Below are 21,092 nucleotides of genomic sequence, written 5' to 3'. Positions count from 1 at the left end.
CATTCCCTACAAAGCCTTCACCACCAGAGAATACATCACTGCTGTGGACTCAGTGACTGTGATTAGCAAGTGGGCTTTGGCTTGGCTTTAGTGTTCTCGATTTCACCCTCTTTCATTCTCCTATATTCTACTTTCATTGAATGTGAAGAGGAGGTAGCCTGCTGCCCAGTTCAGTTGAAAATAATGGACGTCTGAAGCTCAAGAGGTGCGTCTGCATTTAATTTCAGTGCAAACTCATGGCATTGCATTTACATCTCAGCATCGATACTTCAACATTAGAATGGTTTACCAGTCACTGATCCCATTAGGAATCAGATGAGTATTGTAGAAATGGTGTGTATGTGTGTATAGGCACACCCCTGCACAAATGCACTTGTAACATTTTAGTACCATGGAGTTTCTACAAACTCTTTGTGGACTCATATTAAGAAACTTTGTTCCAAAAATCACACCAGCCATTCCCTACTCCCTTTCTCCTGCCTGCCCCTGAGTACAAAGGCTGAAAGCATCAGCCAATAAACTTCCAGGCCTTCCTCACCCCAGGAGGCATAGTACCCAAGTCCAGGCAATAACATCTAAGAAGGCAACCAGGTCATTACAAAAAAAAAAAAAAACAAAAAACCCTATACTGAATAGAAAAGACCGAGGCCTTGGAAAGAAACTTCTCTCTCTCTTTCTCTCTCTCTCCCTCACACACACACACACACACACACACACACACACACATTCTCTCTCTCACTCACTCTCCACACCCTCCTCTCACCACCTGTGACCTCCTCCTGCTCCTACTCCTCTTCTTTCAGGCTGTAGTGTGGGACAGAATGTCCCAACTATGGTGTCTGCCTTTCTCTTATGAGCTGTGTGTCCAACAACAAGAGCCCAATGAATGATGAAGATGGAAGAAAACCACCTGGACAACTGCTACGGATGCTGCAGCAACTCCGTGAACACCATCCCCATGGCCTTTGGTAAAGGACCAATGTCATCACGGGAGAGGCAGGCAGTGTTTCTCAGGACTCCTGCTATCTGCAGCCAGGATACTTCCAGGAATGATGGAGCTGACACATCACTAAGTGCCAGTCCCAGAGCCAGGGTAGCAAATGAAGCTTATTGTGCAATGTGAACAAAATGTATCTGAAAATTACATGACCTAGCTTATTGTCCCCAAATTCACTTCTACATATTTCCTCAAAATTACAAACGGTTTGTGTTACTTGCCTAGCCTTCCCCATCAGGTAGATCCAAAGAAATTTGGTAAGTGAAATATTTCACCAAGACCAATACAAATGGAAGCTTTGGTTTTCATTTTACTAAGGAGTAAGGAGGGAAAAATAGTCCTGGTGAGTAAGAGATTTTCAAGAACAGGTAACTTTCCAGATAAAACACCATTTTTCCAAGTAAGTCTCAGGTCTGAATACATTTGGAACATCCTACCCTCGAATCCTGAGAAGTGAGACATCCAGTCTCCTAGACAAGAATTGCCCCATCCTCCAAACATTCACAGATCTAACACCCACTGTAGTTTAAAAGGCAGGATATTTGCGGTGTGTATCCTGACTCCACCATCTCTTGGTTAGGGTTCCTGGAAACAGACCCAGATGGAGATTCATGTGCAAGAGGTTCACTGAGGCATGTGCTGGGGAGGCAGGGGCATGGGGTGGGGCAGAGGGAGAAGTCAGGCAGGGGTGCAGCTCAGCAGATACCACAGCCAGGCCCATGGAGAGCTCTGCAATGGGGATGGCCTGAGAGCGGTAGCATATTAGGGCAAAAGAGTCAACATTTTGTACCCCCATATAGACCTATTATTTAAAATAGGCAATTCCAGGAGGGGCATGAACTCGGACAAAGCAGCTTCCTTTGACTCAGATCAATGCCCACAGAAGGACTCAGCTGTGAGCCATCAGTGGTCACACTCCCAGTAGCCGAGAGAATGAAGTCTCACTGGTAAAGGGGAATCTGGTGGATGGAGCCCCTACTGAGAGAGTGAGGGATGTCATCTTGAGGAGACTCAGTTAACTCATCTGTACAATGGGAAGAATTATAACTATGACTACATATGGTCATTTAAGAAATAAGTGAAATTTTGATCCTCTCATGAAGTTATTAGCTGGTTGCTTTGTAGTTTCTATGGCATAGTTGCTTTACAAGGTCTGTAGACTATGTACTTAAGTTTGTTTTTATGGTAGCAGGGATCTTTTGTTTCCATGTGTAGTACTTCCTTAAGAATCTCATGTAAGGCTGGTCTAGTGTTAACAAATTTCCTTAGTGATTGTTTGCCTGAAAAAGATTTTATTTCTCTTTGCTTATAAAGCTTAGTTTGACAGGATATGAAATTCTTGGTTGAATTTTCTTGTCTTTAAAAATGCTGAAAATAGGCTCCCATCACTTCTGACTTGTACAGTTTCCACTGAGAACTTTGCAGTTAACCTGATGGGGCTTCCTTTGTACATTATCTGACATTTTTCTCTAGATGCTTTTAAGATTTTTTATTTAATTGACTTTGAAAAGCCTGGTGACTATAGGCATTGATGATCATTTTATGTAGTATCTTTCATGCGCGTCTGTGTGAAGAGACCACTAAACAGGCTTTGTGTGAGCGATAAAGTTTTAATCACTTGGGTGCAGACAGACTGGCTGAGTCTGAAAACAGAGTCAGCAAAGAGAGATAGGGGCAGGGCCGTTTTATAAGATTTGGGTAGGTAAAGGAAAATTACAGTCAAAGGGAGGTTGTTCTCTGGTGGGCTGGAGTAGGGTGGTCACATGGTGCTCAGTAGGGGAGCTTTTGAGCCAGGATGAGCCAGGAGAAGGAATTTCACAAGACAATGTCATCAGTTAAGGCAGGAACAGGCCATTTTCACTTCTTTTGTGGTGGAATGTCACCAGTTAAGGCAGAAACCAGCCATCTGGATGTGTACCTGCAGGTCACAGAGGATATGATGGCTTAGGTTTGGCTCAGAGCCTTGATAGTATCTTGCAGGTGTTCTCTGCATTTTTTGTGTCTGGATGTCTACGACACTAGCAAGACTAGGGAAATTTTCTTGGATTACCTCAAATATGTTTTCCACATTGTTTATGTTTTCTCTTTGTCTCTCAGGAATGCTAACAATTCAGAGGTTTGGTCATTTTATATAATCTCATATTTCTCAAAGACTGTTCATTTTTTTTGTCTGACTGGGTTAGTTCAAAGTACCAATCTTCAAGCTCTGAAGTGGAGTGTTTTGTTTGGTCTAGTCTAATAATAAAGCTTTCAATTGTATCTTGAAATTCCTTAAGTGGAGTTTATCAATTACACAGGCTCTGATTGATTTCTTTTTAAAATGTGTATCTCTTTCTTCATCTCCTGGATTGCTTAAGAAATTTGTTTTTGTTGATTTTCAGTATTGTCTTGGATCTCATTGAGCTTCCTGGCAATGTATGCTTTGAATTATTTATCTGTCATTTTTGAGTTTTCACTTTGGTTAGGAACCATTGCTGGAGAGATAATGACATCCTTTGATGGTGTCAGAACATTCAGATATTTCATGATGCCAGGATTCTTGTGCTGCTTGTTTCTCATCTGGACACATAGGTACTTATAATTTTTGAAATTATATTCATACAGACAGAATTTTTTTCTATCTTTCTCCATGTCATTGTTTTTCTTTCCACTTCTACCCCTCCTAGGGTGTGTGACTATTGTGTTTTTGGCTTTGCTTCTATAACCCTATGGACTTTTGTCAGCATGTTTTATATTGGGCCATGCTGTTTGTCCACAGGCCAATAGATGGTGCTTGTCTGTAAGAGTCAGCTGTGGCTGATGCAGGTGGGTATATACTTGATTCTCATTTACTGGGAGAAGCTTTCTGTTGCCTCTGGCATTGGGCTGATCCTGAAGTGCACCATGGTGTGAGCTCCCTGCTTATCCCTCGATGAGGGGACCAAGATGGGCAGGTATAACTACAGGTGATCCAATAGCAGGTACAAGCACCAGCATTGAGTGGGAGTCCAGTGGGCATCAATTGAGCAGCCAGACATATGCCTAGGCCTGGATGTGAGAAACCTCCTTAGACTCAAATTCTCTGCAGGGGGTAGAATGCCTCAATTCCTCATCCAGGGGAGTCAGTGCTCCAGATGCCTGGATAACTGCCTGAGCATGGAGTGCAGCGGGTGCTGCTACACCACAATCTCTGCACAGGAATGTTGGCGCAGCTCAGGATGTTATTCCAGGTGAGCAGGTGCTATATATGTCTGGAGGTCTGCCTGGGCATGGAGCAGAGAGGGCCCTGCTTCACCACTGTCTCCGCACAGGAAGGGTAAGGCAGAAAAGGCTGCTGATTTAGGCACATGTGTGCTCTGAATGCCTGGAGATCTACCTGGGTATGGAGTACAGAGGGCCCTGCTACACCACAGTCTATACATAGGAAGGGTGGGGGTGTTTAGGCTGCTGATCTAAGTGAGCAGGTGATCTGAATGCCTCGAGATCAGCCCGTGTATGGGGCAGAGAAGATCCAGCTGCTCCATGATCTCAAGGAAGAAGTCTGGTGCATCCAGCACCGATACACAGAGACCAGTTCCAGGTACCAAGATGACCTTGGCTGCGAGTCTCAACACCCAGGAGAAATCATGGCTGTGGCAGCCCTCCTCTGGCTCCAGACTTGCAACAAGGGTGAACAGAATTCCAACACCTATTACTAGGGCATTTTTCACAGTCACTGTTCAGTTCTAATATGGAGAACCCTACCCCATTCTAGCACAAGCACTCCAATCTGGCCCAAGACTAAAATGAGTCTGTGGGCAAGCTGCAGGGTCACCTAAGAATGACTTACTTATGAGCCCAGATTAAAAATAGCATACTGCTCTTAGTCCTAGGTCTAAGAAAATGGCAGCAGCTTTTTCCAGTGTCTTTCCCACTCAGAGTGTCCAAGCATCTCCCCAAATTAGCTCCAGGGCTTGGGAGAAACAAAGTGCTCTCCCTTGGCCTGGTTCCATGGAATCCCCAGTGGAAGGGTACATCACAGAGGAAGATTCTCTGCCCTCTCACATTCTGGGACATCACTCAGTTTTATCAGGTACACATTGTCTTAGGGGCTATTTGCCTACATTCTCCTCCCCAGAATCTGAGGTGTCCTTCAGGATTCCAGTGGATTCCCATTCTCTTTCTTGAGTTAAAACTCACAGAGCTGATCACTGTGTACTATTTTGCTATTTCCAAGTGCTTGAGGCACACCAAAAGCTTCTAATCTACCACTGCGGGGAAAAATGCACAATGTTTATCAGAATCCCTGACCTCTGTCCACTAAATGCCAGTAGCATGTCCTCCCAAGTAGAAACAACCAAAAATGTCCTAGAAATTACCAGTGTGCCCTGGGAAGGAAAATTGCCCCAGGTGAATAACTACCAACAGAGGCAATATGGCCTCCCTGTAGCAATGAATAAGCACAGGCACCACTCGGGATTGCTTTCTGAACTGACCACAGATTTCAGCCAATACTTCTAGAGTTGGATGAAGGAAAGCACAAAATAGATCTAGAACTTCTTGTTATTAATACATGAGAAGGTAAGGATAGGCTCCAATAATAATGGAAACATGTCAAGGGAACAGAGGAAGCTGCTTAAAGGAGCTCTCAGTAGCCAACTGTGAGATAATCTACACATTGGAATAATAGTGGTAACAGATTATAACTTCTTCAATAAAATAAGAAACCATGAGTTAGATCTATCGAGAGACAGAAGCTAGGTAGGTAGGTAAGTAGATAAACAGACAGATGAGAAAAGCAAGCTTTCCTTACAGTGGAATGAATGCCATTAATAAATATAGAAGAAATGATGAAGTGGAAAAAAAATAGTCACAATAATCATAATAACAATTGATTCAGGAAAGAATTATCATTATATGCTAATGGTAGAAAGTAAAAGTTTAATAAGAAGTAGAACATAAAGCTATTTTCTAAGTATTGCTCCTTGAAATACTTGTTAATTGTATAACAAATAAAGTAACTTTAGAGTGGAGAAAGCTGGAAGATGCTATCTAAATCTAGAGATTAATATTAACATCTATCAGAAATTAGACAATGGTATCGTGGCCTCCTGGAATGATGTACTGAGGGACTCAATATCACTTCTGTAATTTTCATCTAAAAAATGCATAACCTGAATCAAATCCATTGATGACCCCAACAGAAAAAATTTCATTATACAAAACAGCCAGTTATTGTCAAAAATGACAGGATAACAAAGACAGGAGAGAATGAAGAGCTTTACGAGATTAAAGGAGACTAAGGAAGCTTGGCAAATAAACACCATTGATAAACTGTCTGAACAATAGACTACACAAAAGCATGTATCCACACAAGCATCATGGTTTTGCTCATTGCGCTGAGGTTGTGTTAGAGAATGTCCTTGTCCTTAGGACACACACACGAAAGTATCTGAGGACAAAAGAGGTCATGTCTGCAATTTGCACTCAAATGACTTGGAAAAACCTATAATACCTTGTACACACATAGAAAGAGAAGGAAAAAGCATGAGATACAATGTTATGATTGGGAGAATTTGAGTGTATACAAGAGCTCTTTATATTACTCTTCCCACTTTTTGTAAGTTTGAAATCACTAGGCCGGGTGTGGTGGCTCACGCCTGTAATCCCAGCACTTTGGGAAGCCAAGGTGGGTGGATCATGAGGTTCAGAGATCGAGACCATCCTGGCTAACACGGTGAAACCCCACCTCTACCAAAAAAAATACAAAAAATTAGCCGGACGTGGTGGCGGGCACCTGTAGTCCCAGCTACTCAGGAAGAAGGAGAATGGCGTGAACCCAGGAGGTGGAGCTTGCAGTGAGCCGAGATCTTGCCACTGCACTCCAGCCTGGGCAACAGAGCAAGACTCTGTCTCAAAAAAAAAAAAAAAAATCACTGCAAAATAAAAGGTGCAAAAAATAAAAATTCAAAATACAGCAAAGTTCTATGTAAGGATCACCTGGCATGCACAGCCCTGTGTTGTCAGCTAGTTGGGAAATCATGGAAACACCTAACTTCTCAGCCTAGCATAAATGTGTCCGGGGAATGGCCAAGCCATCGCGTGATGAAGCTGCAGGCTGGCTGGTTACTAAGAACACATTTCACCAGCATCCATACTCTACTGTTCCTGAGAGCAGAGACAGAGTGTGAGATGGGAGGGACTGGGGCACTGGAGAGGATGCAGGGACAGAGGCTGAGGAGGAAGTTCCCTCCACTTCCCCCATATGTTGTCAGCTCACAAGAGATAGCCACGTTCCCCACCTAATCCTACCTGCACCTCCCTTTGCAGTTCAGGGGGTCACTGTTGTTTCCCAGACCCCTTCTTCTATTTCATCTTGAGTTTTCCTCATAAAACACTATCCTGCACATTGCACACCTTCACAATTATTTGGCTATGATTCTGATACTCTGTGAACCACACTGGGTGGGTGTAGAAATGAATTCTCTATTAGTAAGAACTCAGCAATTAGTATATAACAACATGTAGGCCAAAAAAGGCTCTACCAGGCCATACCTTTTGAGCAGCCTGTTTTTATAGAGAATAAACACGGGCTTTTGGAGTGGAGCTTTCCTCATATGGAGGATCCCTTCTGGGGAGCCAGCATTTCCCAGATACCCCAGGAGGAACTCAGGAGACTGAAAAAATCACCCTTGTTAGCAAAAGTTTAGAAAGCCAATGGCAGCACGAAAGCCTCAGGCTTCCTGGAAGCATGTGCCATGTCATGGCACAGAGAACAGGGGTTTTCCTAGATTCAAGGGGGTATGCCAGGATTGATGGAGAGCTGTCTCCCTTGCTGGAACAAAACTGTACATGCATGCCCCCTCTGCCATGTGGCTAGCAACAACTCTCTCCAAAAATTGTAGCATAAACCCCCATTGCCTTTGTGTATGGTCATGGGCCTTGCTTGAGCCTTAACAGATGTGACAAAGACAGAAATCTTAACCCCGCAGATGTGGGACGTGGGTCCTCCTGCTCTCCTCCTCCCCGTCATGAAGAAAACCTGATCCAAGCAGACACTGCCCCTTCAGCATGGGCCCCAGGATGAAGACACAAGGCAAGCCAGACCAGATCTGCTAAGCCCCAGCCCATCTGCATGCTCCAGAGCATGAAAGGAACAGTTCCTTGCTTTTAGTCCCTAAGATGTTAAGGGTTTTTCCTGTGGAACAGAAACAGACTCATACATGATTTATTCCATTTTCCACTGTACGCCTTCTCCACTCTTTTCTCGAATGAACTCTTTACTGTCCCCATGACAACCTACATCCCATAAGTAATGAAGCTGCTGGCTGTAAAGAAACAGAAGCTTTAAAAGTTTCCTTTTGGCAAATCCTAAAAGCAGCCCATATATCAGAGATCCAGGACAGCACTGAACTCTTCCCAAATACAGGTAAGCGATCCAGGAGGTCTGTGGGGCACAGAATGCTGGTCCTCCACACTGCCCAGGTCCTGGCTATTTACTGTAAGTCAAGACAGCACCTCGGAGAGAAAAGGGGAGGATCCCAGTTCACCCTGTCAAACAGCACCCTAAGACTCAAGTGACATGCTGAAGAGAGGCAAAGGAGAATGCAAACGACCACTGAATGGTCTTTCCTTTAGAGCAAAACAGAATAATCACAGAGGCTGGAATCCACTTTTAGCTTTTATAATCTGAGGCACAGGACAAACAACACAAGTACACAGGTAGGACTGGGGGCTCCCAGGTTGGCTACCCTATTTCAGTTTGATTATTTCTCAGATATTTAGAACTTTCTCTTTCTTTTTTTAGACTTTAAGTTCTAGGGTACATGTGCACAATGTGCAGCAGGTTTCTTACATATGTTTACATGTGCCTTATTGGTTTGCTGCACCCATTAACTCATCATTTACATTAGATATTTCTCCTAATGCTATCCCTCCACCATACCACCACCCCATGACAGGCCCCAGTGTGTGATGATCCCCGCCCAGTGTCCAAGTGTTCTCATTGTTCAATTGTCTCTCTGTTGGTCTGTTATCGGTGTATGGGAATTCTTGTGATTTTTACACATGGATTTTGTATCATGAGACCTTGCTGAACTTGCTTATCAGCTTAAGGAGATTTTGGGCTGAGATAATGGGGTTTTCTAAATATATAATCATGCCGTCTGCAAACAGGGTCAATTTGACTTCCTCTTTTCCTAATTGAATACCCTTGATTTCCTTCTCCTGCCTGATTGCCCTGGCCAGAACTTCCAACACTATGTTGAATAGGAGTGGTGAGAGAGGGCATCCCCGTCTTGTGCCAGTTTTCAAAGGGAATGCTTCCAGTTTTTGCCCATTCAGTATGATATTGGCTGTGGGTTTGTCATAAATAGCTCTTATTATTTTGGGATACGTTCCATCAATACCTAGTTTATTGAGACTTTTTAGCATGCAGCACTGTCGAATTCTGTTGAAGGCCTTTTCTGCATCTATTGAGATAATCATGTGGTTTTTGTCTTTTGTTCTGATTATGTGTTGAATTACACTCATTGATTTGTGTATGCTGAACCAGCCTTGCATCCCAGGGATGAAGCCAACTTGATCTTGGTGGATAAGCTTTTTGATGTGCTGCTGGATTCGGCTTGCCAGTATTTTATTGAGGAGTTTTGCGTTGATGTTCATCAGGGATATTGGTCTAAAATTCTCCTTTTTTTGTTGTGTGTCTGCCAGGCTTTGGTATCAGGATGATGCTGGCCTCATAAAATGAGTTAGGTAGGATTCCCTCTTTTTCTATAGATTGGAATAGTTTCAGAAGGAATGGTACCAGCTCCTCTTTGTACCCCTGGTAGAATTCGGCTGTGAATCTGTCTGGTCCTGGACTTTTTTTGGTTAGTAGGCTCAATTTCAGAGCCTGTTATTGGTCTGTTCTGCAATTTGATTTCTTCTGGGTTTTGTCTTGGGAGGGTGTATGTGTCCAGGAACGTATCCATTTCTTCTAGATTTTCTGGTTTATTTGCGTAGAGCTGTTTATAGTATTCTCTGATGGTAGTTTGTATTTCCATGGGATCAGTGGTGATATCCCCTTTATCATTTTTTATTGAGTCTATTGATTCTTCTCTCCTTTCTTCTTTATTAGTCTTGCAGTGGTCTATCAATTTTGTTGATCTTAAAAAAAAAAAAAACAGCTCCTGGATTCATTGATTTTTTGAAGGGTTCTTTTGTGTCTCTGTCTCCTTCAGTTCTGCTCTGATCGTAGTTACTTCTTGCCTTCTGCTAGCTTTTGAACTTGTTTGCTCTTGCTTTTCTAGTTCTTTTAACTGTGATGTTAGGGTGTCAATTTTAGATCTTTCCTACTTTCTCTTGTGAGCATTTAGTGCTATAAATTTCTCTCTACACACTGCTTTAAATGTGTCCCAGAGATTCTGGTACGTCGTGTCTTTGTTCTCATTGGCTTCAAGGAACATCTTTATTTTTGCCTTCATTTTATTATTCACTCAGTAGTCATTTAGGAGCAGGTTGTTCAGTTTCCATGAAGTTGTGTGTGGGGAAAAGAAAGAGACTTCAGACTGTTACTGTGTCTATGTAGAAAGAAGTAGACATGAGAGACTCCATTTTGTTCTGTACTAAGAAAAATTCTTCTGCCTTGAGATGCTGTTAATCTGTAACCCTACCCCAAACCCTGTGCTGGCAGAAACATGTGCTGTGTTGACTCAAGGTTTAATGGATTTAGGGCTATGCAGGACATGCTTTGCTAAACAAATGCTTGAAGGCAGCATGCTTGTTAAAAGTCATCACCACTCCCTAATCTCAAGTACCCAGGGACACAAATCACTGCAGGAGGCCACAGGGACCTATTCCTAGAAAAGCCAGGTATTGTCCAAGGTTTCTCTCCATGTGAAAGTCTGAAATATGGCCTCATGGGAAAGGAAAGACCTGACCGTCCCCTAGCCCCACATCTGTAAAGGGTCTGTGCTCAGGAGGATTAGTGAAACAGGACGGACTCTTTGCAGTTGAGATAAGAGGAAGGCATCTGTCTCCTACTCCTCCCTAAGCAATGAATGTCTCGGTGTAAAACCCCATTGTATGTTCCATCTACTGAGATAGGAGAAAACCACCTTCAGTCTGGAGGTGAGACATGCTGGTGGCAATACTGCTCTTTAATGCACCAGATATGTTTATGTATGTGCACATCAAAGCACAGCACATTTTCTAACCTTGTTTATGACACAGAGACATTTGTTCACGTTTTCCTTCTGACCCTCTCCCCACTATTACCCTATTGTCATGCCACAGCCCCCTCTCTGAGATGGCAGAGATAATGATCAATAAATACTGAAGGAACTCAGAGACCTGTGCCAGCGCAAGTCCTCCCTATGCTAAGCACCAGTCCTCTGGGCCCACTTTTCTTACTCTATACTTTGTCTCTGTGTCTCTTTGTTTTCTCAGCCTCTCATCCCACCCAATGAGAAATGCCCACAGGTGTGGGGGGGCTGGTCACCCTTTCATCTGGTGCCCATCATGGGTGCTTTCCTCTAGGGTGAAGGTATGCTCGAGTGTGGTCACTGAGGACAAGTCGACGAGAGATTCCTGAGTACATCTACAGTCAGCCTTGCAGTAAGTTTGTACGCTCGGAAGAAGCCACGGTAACAATGGGGCAAACTAAAAGTAAATATGCCTCTTATCTCAGCTCTATTAAAATTCTTGTAAAAAGAGGGGGAGTTAGAGTCTCTACCAAAAATCTAATCACGCTATTTCAAACAATAGAGCAATTCTGCCCATAGTTTCTAGAACAGGGAACTTTAGATCTAAAAGACTGGAGAAAAATGGGCACACAATTAAAACAAGTAAGTAGGTAGGGTAAAATAATCTCACTTACAGTATGGAATGATTGGGTCATTATTAAAGTAGCCTTGGAACCATTTCAAACAGAAATACTAAGCAGAAACATCAAAGGTAGGTAGTTGTAGATAAACTGACCTAAAAATATTGTTGCTAAAGGCAGGACAAAGCCTTAGACATTAAAGTTAAGGAATGAAGAACTTGGTCAGATGTTGCAGGTGATCAGATACCAAGGGTGCGGGAGTCTTTCTAAACTGACTTAGCAGGATTCTTTCCTAAAACTGGGCAATGCAGCCCTCGCAAGAACAGGAGGTCCAGGGCTGGGGACTAGGGTGGAGGATTAGTGCAGAGGAAGGCTCAGAGGAGCCTAACAAGGATTTGGTCAAGGTGAGCCTTGTCACTGGATCCAGCTCCTCTGTGACAGGAGGAGAGGGCAGGCAGGACCACAGGAGGGAGCAGGGCTGTCCTGATGGCCTCTGGCTCCAGTTCCAGCACTCAGTGATTGAGTTGAACAGGATTCCAACCAGGAAGAGGAACCACTCTCCAGAGTCACTGCACTTTGCTAAAGGAATTGATATTTAAGATTACACAAACAGTGACAGGGAAGTCCCAGCAGTGACCCAAACAGGATAAGAAAGTCTGACCACCCAGAGATGTCAAGGAGATGACTCACCTCCTCAGAGTCATCTGTTTTCCTCATTACCAGGCCTCTGCAAACTGAAGCCCAGGGAATCAGATGGATCTCTGGCTGCAGCAGCCAGCAGCCTGAGTTCCGGAGGCCGCCCCTACTCCCCTCCATTCATACGTGGTTCTTCAGTCAGTGAATCTGCACTGACAAATGCTCTTTTTGAAAAATAAATGTTAACTTGCACTCCAAAACCATGAATACCGTTCACATTCTGGTCCCTGATAGAAAGGATTCTCTTTCTCCCCATGGAGTGCAAAACAATCAGACCTCAGACACTGGGCTCTGCCATCTCTCGCCTTTCCTAGTTGGGGCTACCAGCAGGATTCCCCATGAGTATCACAGTTTCCTAATGATGTGGAAGAGCCAAATGTTTTACCAACATGGGCCCATAGTTTAGAAGCATCCACATGTTCTAGCAGGCCAAATGTGTTACCAACATTGGCCCATAGTTTAGAAGCATCCACGTGTCCACCATGTTTGAGGAAAGGGAGAAAAGAAGGAGGGATAGAGTGTGAAAGAGATGAGCTTGTCCCCAGAGAATTCCAGGCACTCCAAAAAGGAGGCTCATGGGCTTCCCATTTGAGAAGCCACCAAATCCTGTGGCTGCTCAGTCCCAGCTCCTACCATAGACCAAAGTGTTAGTTGCTCAAAACCCAGTTGTGCAGAATCTCAACTCTTGGCCAGCTTGTCCTCACCACTTGCACTTTTATGTGATGTTTTCTGTGCTTGGTCATTTATTATGGTATTGTTTAGTGTTCACTTATTATTGGTCATTTATTGCAGAGAACTTCTGCCACCCACCTAATTTCTCACCCTACTAATTCAGATAATCGGATCAGTAGTCACCCATGCAGCCTAGGGGAACACAGCTTTCTCTTTTGTCACCTGGCAGAAGGAAAACATGCCCCCTCCTGGGCAGCTGGACTCCTCCAGGTTACATGGGCACTGGAAGCCCCAAGCTTGTTCCTCAGTCCATGGTTGCTATCTGGCCCCTTCCTAGTGTGTCCTTAAAACTGTGGACTATAGAAATCAGGGAACAAAGTGATCTGTCATTTTTTTTTTTAGATGAGGGTTTCACTGTGTTGCACAGGCTGAAATTGAACTTCTGGACTGAAGGAATCTTCCTGACTCACTCTCCAAATTAGCTAGGATTACATGTGCACCACCACATCTGGCTACTCCATCATTTTTAACCATGTTGATACATCACTCCAGATGTCTGTTCATCTCTGCTGGTCTGAACTCCTAGATACTATGCTTTAGAAAGTAGCCTCTTTCTCCAGATGTGTGACAGACACAACATTTGCCTAAGGTCATCAAACATCTGGAGGAGCTGGCCAGCTACCTCAACCTGCCACTTCCTATCACTCCATACTGGACATCACACTTGTACCTCCTCCTAAGGGCAACCTACACTGGTATCTTTCCTACTGGGATTAGAGAGCTTGCTGCATCAGAACAGCTGACCCTCCCTGCAGTGCATGCCAGTGTCCTGACAGAAGATGACCACTGGTCGTGTCATCACATGCAGGGCACAGGTCAGCACTCTGGCATCCCTCCCTCACACTCCACCCACCAGTGCATTCTCGCTATTTGGGTTACCTGCATCTCGTTTCTGATGATTCAAAACAAAACAAAACAAAACAAAACAAAACAAACAAACAAACAAAAAGAAACAAGAGGATTGCTTGACCTTCAGCTTACCCTCTGCACAGCATGTCTTCCTGAGTCTGGACTCCCAGCTATCCCAGGAAGGTGGAAGCCACAGAGGAGAACTAACTCCTACCCTTTGAAATGACCATTCTGCTCACAAACACCTGGTAAGGGACCTCCCTCTCTTTCCCTTCTCTGGGAATCTCCCACCATTTCCTGTCTAACTAGGAGGCATATATGTAGCTCTGTTTGAAGACCTTTCCTCCGTCACCCAGCAGTAAACACCATTGGGACACCTGCTGCATCTGCTGGGCTACACGGCTATTCTAGGGGTGCCAGATTCACAGTGGGGTGAGATGGTCACCAGGCCTCAGGTAACAAGGTCCCCTGTCCTAATACTGAACATGAGCACCCATGAATAATATGGTTCCCATTGCCAGGTTCCTGCTGATCCAGCCCTAGCCATGTCCAAGCCCAGGATGACTCTCGGCCAGGTTGTCCTCATCACTTGCACCTTTATGTGATGCTTTCTGCACTTGATCATTTGTTTATTATAGTATTGTTTAGTGTTCTAAACAAGTCTGGGCTGACACTGGCCTACCCTCACCTCCACCACTCCCAGGAGAGTCCTCTGGGTATCCTGCTAAGGCCTAGGGTTTCCTGGTGCTTCTGGCCAAGCCTGCCACCTCACCATAAGGGCATTTGCCACAGGGTCACCATCAGGCATGGAGGGTGGGGTTGAGAGAACAAAGGGAGCAGCTGTCAGTTCAGAGCCTCCTTTCACCCTCCCCACTCCTGGAATCACATTCCAGCCCAGGCCCACAGCATCCCGAGCTGGGGGCTTTGTCAGCCCACAGGGCACCCAACGGACCACATCCTCTCAGTCTGTGGAGAAGGAGAACTCACAATCCTGGCAATTAAGCAACTCGGGGGCCACTGGAAAGCCACACTGAGCAAAGGACGAAGACACACCAGGGCTCGATCTGCAGGACTCCATTCCTGGGAAGCTCAAGGACAGGCAACAAAGGAATCTGTGGGCTGCCAGGGTGGGGTGGCCACGAGGGTGGCTGGAGAGGCAGGAGGATACCGTCTGGGACAAGGCAGATGTCACAGGTCTGGACAAAATGGTAACACAAGTGTATGCATTTATGAAATCCCTCAGATTGGGCACATACTATTAGGCATTTTATTGTATGTAAATTCGACCTCATTTAAGGCAATTTTTAAAGTATCAGGTGAGTCTTCCAAGCAGTGCACGGAGCAAAGGAGCCCGAAGCATGACTGCCTAGGAGAGAAGCAAGAGAGGCCTGTGGGTTCCCAGATTCCTACCGCAGCTGCTGCTCCTTCTCCTGACATTCCCACTGCCTCCCAGGGGTCTCTGTGCACCTTCCACCGGGCCCCACACACAGTTACCGTGAGACTCCAGGTCATTCCCTTCCCTGCTCACATCCCCTCCAGGAGCTTCCTGTTCCTGCAGCAGGCATGCCCAACCCCAACTCAGGGCCTTTGCACTGGCTGTTCCCCTCTGCCTGGGGCTTCTCATCCTCTCCAGTCTCACAGAGAACTCCCTGACCAGGATCCAGTGGTCTCTCTCTAGCCCCTGTTCTATTTCACTTCCAAAAGAGTGAGTATAACTCCCTCATCCTAATTGTTGATCATAACCTACCATCCACTACACACACTGTGTAGGAATTTACTGTGCATTTCCATAGCCGCCTGCCACATGTGTGCCACGGGACACTTGAAATGGGGCCAGTCCAAAATGACTTCTGGTCCAAGTTTAAAAAATACACAGGGAACTTCAAAGAATTACAAAATCAAAAAAAAAAAAAAACAAACAAACGCATAAACGATCTCGTTAATAATTGTTCCCATTAGCTGAAATAATATTGTGGCTATATTAGGTTAAATAAATGTTTTAAACGTTACCTTCACCCATTTATTCGCATCTTTTAAAATGCATCTACTAGAAATTTTCAATTGCTCACGGGTTGGTGTCACATCTCTGTTGGGCAGCAGCTCTGCAATGTCACCTTCATGGCTCATCATCCAGGTTCCATCTTCAAGCCCTAGACCTCCTGGCACAGGGAGTAGCTGGTGATAGGTTTGCTTATTGAACAATGAATTATGAAAAGAGAAGCCAGTGACCTTTTCCAAAAAGGTTAATTCTCTTAAATTTGGCAAAGAAATTCTCCATAGTAGGGTGTGGACAGGTTCTTCTGGAACCTTCTGAAATAACCTCTCTGCTACAGATATTCAGAGACTGTGATCAAGTACTCCTGGATGCTCCTGATATCTGAAGACCCCGGGAGGTCAAACCCTGTATTTTTCCCTTTCCTGAGCAAACAGGAAGTCACATTGCTTTCACAGTCAAAGGAGCAGTGTCACCTCTGTGGAGACCCGGTGACTCAAGCTTGGGAGCACTGGGGAAGAGAGGCATGGCTCGGGGAGGCTGCAGTGAGGACAGGAGTGGGGAGGAGGGGGAGATGGAGGAGGAGGCCTGGGAGGGGCAGGGAGAACTGAGGCAGGGAGGGAGCTTGTAGTGGCAGGGGTGTGAAAAAAGAGATGTTGAAAGATGAGAAGTGTAGAAAGAGGAGGAGGAGTCAGGGAGTGGCGAGCATGGAGGGGGGTGGGGCTGGGCTGCCAAAGCAGGATAAATGCACAGCTGCCTGCAGGTGTGGGCTACCTGCCTCAGGCCCTCACCCTCCTCTCCTGCAGCTCCAGCTCTGTGCTCTGCCTCTGAGGAGACCATGGCCCGGCCCCTGTGTACCCTGCTGCTCCTGCTGGCTACCCTGGCTGTGGCCATGGCCTGGAGCCCTGAGGAGGACAGGATAATCACGGGTGGCATCTATAAAGCAGACCTCAATGATGAGGGGGTACAGCGTGCCCTTCACTTCGCCATCAGCGAGTATAACAAGGCCACTGAAGATGACTACTACAGACGCCCGCTGCGGGTACTGAGAGCCAGGCAACAGGTGGGTGCTGCCTCCACCCGAGGGGTCCTGAGTCCCAGCCTATTTGTTTCCCAACCCTCAAGAGCATTCCCAGCAAATCAACACTGACACATTCATGATCTAGTGCTCAGATTCATTCAGATTTCCCTGATTCTCTGCTGATGGCCTTCATGCCTAAGCATGCTCCCGGGCCATATACTGCAGCCACTGTCTGTCCTCTCAGCTTCCTTTAACCTGCAGCAGCCCCTGTGTCTGTACCATGACCATGGCATTTCCCAGGGTCCAGCAGGTGTGGATGGAGACTGTGCTGACTCTGGGTGGGCTTGATGCTGCTCAGGATGAGATCCAGGCCATGAGGCTCATCCTCCTCCCTGAGTCCTCTCCACAGGGGCCACACAGAAACCTGGCTCCCTGTTCTGCAGAGCCCTGCTTCCCCAAGTCACACCCCTGAGCACAGACCCTTAGGGCTAGCGGCCTTCACACTCAGGCAGGCTGATCAACCCCTACAGCCTAGGGCGGCTGAGTCCCTGCTGGGGTGGAGCAAGCCTGACACTGCCTCTACCAGCTGATGCAGAGTTAGACCTCCACCAGATGAGGACAGTGGTCACCCTGCAGAGTGGAGGAGGGTTCAGGTTGGGAGGGAGCTTCAGCAGGGCAACTGGGCCCAGCTTGACCTGCATCCCATGGCAGAGCAGCAAATAGTGACACAGCCTTTAGAGCTCCTCCACCTTCTCCTGGAAATTCAAAGGAATCCCCACCAGCCCTGTTTCTCCTGCAGCTGTCAGCTGGGGCCCTCTCCCTGCACAGGAGGTACACTCCCTGGTGCCATGGTCCCCACTGGCCTGCATCTCCCTCTTAAACATGACAGTAACTTGGAGTGAAGCACAGGACATAGCAGACCGTCAGGCCTGGAAGCCTATTTTAGACATGGGTAAACTGATACTTGAGTGACCTCAGCAGTTCCTCCTGGTTCCAATGAATCCCTCAACCTAGGTTTCTCCACAGCTCTGCCACGTTGTGTCTGGGAGAGGCCTTGTGCAGGGAAAGGGTTCAATTCTAGTCTGTAATTGTAAGACACATAGGTGAGCTGCTGACTTTAGAAATGTAGCTTGATTCTCACGCTTGAAATGGTGGCATCTGGGTGGCCCCATTGACCCAAAATATCTGTGTGTGTGAAGCATCTCATTTCCTACTCTAAATGAAGTAATAAATCTAGGTTAAATGGAGGGAATGAGATTTTCGGAAGTTAGCTGAAATTTTGTCATCAGACAGCCTTCCTAGAAAAGATTCAGTGTTCCCTCAACCCTGAGTCACAGGTAGCAGAATTCAATGAATCTTTTTACCCAGCACAGAGAAAACAATGTTTAAGAGCAGGCATGAGGCCCAGAACCTGGCAGCTGACAGGAAAAGTTGGCTTGTGTGCCTTGTGGTGACATGTGGGCAGCTCATGAAGCCCCAAAGCAAGTCCAGTGACTCAGGCACAGTGAAGTGCCTGTGAGTGCATGAAACTGATGGGGGCGCTGTCCGTGTGTCCTGTTTTCTCATGTGTGTAGATCGTGGGTGGGGTGAATTACTTCTTCGACGTAGAGGTGGGCCGAACCATATGTACCAAGTCCCAGCCCAACTTGGACACTTGTGCCTTCCATGAACAGCCAGAACTGCAGAAGGTACGTTCCTGATATAGGTCCCAGGCCAGTCATGCACTGCAGAGTGGTGCATATGTGTCACCCTCTGCCTTACACATGTTTGGAGTCTGTGTGTGTGTGCAGGTGGGTATGTGAGGAGCCATGTATGCACGGATGAATACATGTTCATGTACTTGTGGGGGGGTGTGCATGTAGGTGTGCATGTGGAAAGGGAAACGTGTACACACATGTGCCAGTGTGTGTGGGGAGGTGTATGGGAGCATGTGTGCCTGTGCATGGATGTGTGGGGGTGTATGGGGCTTTGTACATAGATCCATGGGGATGAGGCTTCCAAGTGAGTTTATGTACTTGTCCATGTATGTGTAGATGGGGTGGTGAGGGAGGGAGATGATGTGTTTGATTTGCTAGGAAGGCTTTATCTTGGGAATGGTTACTAGAAGGTCAACTCTGCCTGCTTTGGGGTGTTGCCTCTTGGATGGGAAGAAGCAGCTGCAGGGCTGTGTGCTGGGCAGGGAGAAGGGGCTCTGTCTAATCCCAGGCTCAGGCACCTGCATGCAGCCACAGCCACAGTGATCAGATTAGTGGGACCTAGAGCCTGTTAGCTGGGAAGCCCTGGACTTGCCCAGATCACCCAACACCAGCCTCTCCAAGGACCTGCTGGTTCTTGTGAGGTCTCCACTCAGGGAAGAGCCACACTCCCCTTGTTACCATTCCCCCCTGCCCCAGTTCTTTGAGGGGGAGTTGCCCTGCCCTGGGGTCTTCCCTCTGGCCCCTCTTAGTGCTGGCCTCGGTGCTGGAGGTGGAAGGAGCTGGGGGAAGTGAGCCACCTTCCCATGTCCTGCACCCTTGGGGCTCCCAAGACCTTGCACAGGCTGCTCCTCACAGGGCTGTGCTGGGACAGGAACCTGCAGGTTGGGGTGGGGGCCCAATGCCACCTGGTGACTTGGAGCCTTGGGAGGGGTAAAGGAACAGTCACTATTCATTGTAGTTCAGTGCTCTAGGACTCAGCAGGGGTGGATGAGGTCCAAGTGTCTCACCTCCAGCCTACTCACCCAGGCTCTGACATCTCATGGCTGGGCATCTTCCCCTTTTACTTTAACCCACCCTGATTGGCCCTCTCTCTTCCCTTCACAGAAACAGTTGTGCTCTTTCAAGATCCATGAAGTTGCCTGGGAGGACAGAATATCCCTGGTGAATTCCAGGTGTCAAGAAGCCTAGGGGTCTATGCCAGACCAGTCACACCGTCCACCTCCTACTCCCACCCCCCTGTAGTGCTCCCTCTCCTGGACTGGTGGCCCCATGCTGGGGGAAGTCTCCCCATGTGGCTGCACCAGGAGACAGACAGAGATGACGGCAGGAGGCCTTTGTTACTCAGCAGGGTGCTCTGCCCTCCCGCCTTCCTTCTTGCTTCTCATAGCCCTGGTACATGGTACACACACCCCCACCTCCTGCAATAAAACAGTAGCATCGCCTCCCTCTGAGCTCTTGGCTGTGTGGGGATGTGCACACAGGCAGGGTTTCTGCAGTTCCTTTGTGAAGCCTCCTTGTTCTGCTGGAGTGGATATCAGAGGAGTATCTGGGAGCTGACATGGCCACAGCAAGGCCATCAGGGGAGTTGCTGGCACTTTCGGAGACCTGAGCTTCAGAACAGGGAGAGAGCAACCAGGGGCTGGGAACCCAGGCCTTCAGCTGCAGCAGCCCCTGGTGATGGGGTCAGGGAGAGGAGGGGGCCCAGGCTGCTGCCTGGGAAACTGGGCTGGTGCTTTGGTCTGGGCTCCTGACATGACCAGGAGGCGGGGGCTGTCTGTGTCCACAGCCAGGGGCCAGGCCTCGGTGGAGCTCACCAGGCCATAGATTCCATCTGTGCTTGCAGATTTGAGCAAACTCCAGGGACTGACCTTCTCTCATCAAACCGCCTAGACATGAAATAGATAGTGATCGATGTGTGGCTCTTTCCACGGGAGACTTTAGGCCCCTACATGGAAACAAAGTCCAGAATTGTGTGTGTGTGTTTGTGTGTGTGTGTGTGTGTGTGTGTAACTGATTGGGGAAAATGCCACCGAGACCAAAGACAGGCAACATCAACAGAGAAAGCAGCACCTGCTGTCATCCATCCTGGGAGGGTGTGCCCCAGGCTGGGAGGTTATCTCCTACGCTAGGAAGCTGTGCCCTAGAAGAGTTTTACACATCCACATCCACATCCAGCCGCTCTTTCTCTGGACTTGGATTTAAAACGAGCACTCAGGTCAGGGTTCTTGGCAGGGATGGAGAAGCTAAAACACAAATGGAAGTGACATGCAGTGGACACTCATTTTTTTCAAAAAGGATGTTTTAATTAATAACATCATCTTAGTGTCAAAACCATTCTGTAGAGT

The 21,092-nt window shown here is 46.8% G+C and overlaps 1 protein-coding gene across 1 annotated transcript; it reads left to right on the top strand.

The window, feature by feature from the left end:
* Nucleotides 1-16,807: 16,807 nt before the first annotated feature.
* On the top strand, nt 16,808-20,189 carry LOC129021973 (cystatin-SA-like). The gene is made up of 3 exons (XM_054468064.2): nt 16,808-17,092; nt 18,625-18,738; nt 19,852-20,189. Exons 1-3 carry the CDS (start codon nt 16,868-16,870, stop codon nt 19,933-19,935), a joined length of 423 nt encoding a protein of 140 aa, XP_054324039.1. The 5' UTR covers nt 16,808-16,867; the 3' UTR covers nt 19,936-20,189.
* Nucleotides 20,190-21,092: the final 903 nt, after the last annotated feature.

The sequence above is a fragment of the Pongo pygmaeus genome, chromosome 21, assembly GCF_028885625.2.
Source record: "Pongo pygmaeus isolate AG05252 chromosome 21, NHGRI_mPonPyg2-v2.0_pri, whole genome shotgun sequence".
Taxonomy (NCBI): Eukaryota; Metazoa; Chordata; class Mammalia; order Primates; family Hominidae; genus Pongo; species Pongo pygmaeus.
Note: the sequence above shows the minus strand (reverse complement) of the source record. Positions and strands in the feature narration are given on the sequence as shown.

Bases quoted from the DNA above. Each gene is read 5' to 3' on its own strand.
- LOC129021973 (XM_054468064.2), top strand. From the start codon at position 16,868: ATGGCCCGGCCCCTGTGTACCCTGCTGCTCCTGCTGGCTACCCTGGCT. The intron at 17,093-18,624 runs GTGGGTGCTGCC...TCATGTGTGTAG, and splicing joins TACTGAGAGCCAGGCAACAG to ATCGTGGGTGGGGTGAATTA. The intron at 18,739-19,851 runs GTACGTTCCTGA...TTCCCTTCACAG, and splicing joins AACAGCCAGAACTGCAGAAG to AAACAGTTGTGCTCTTTCAA.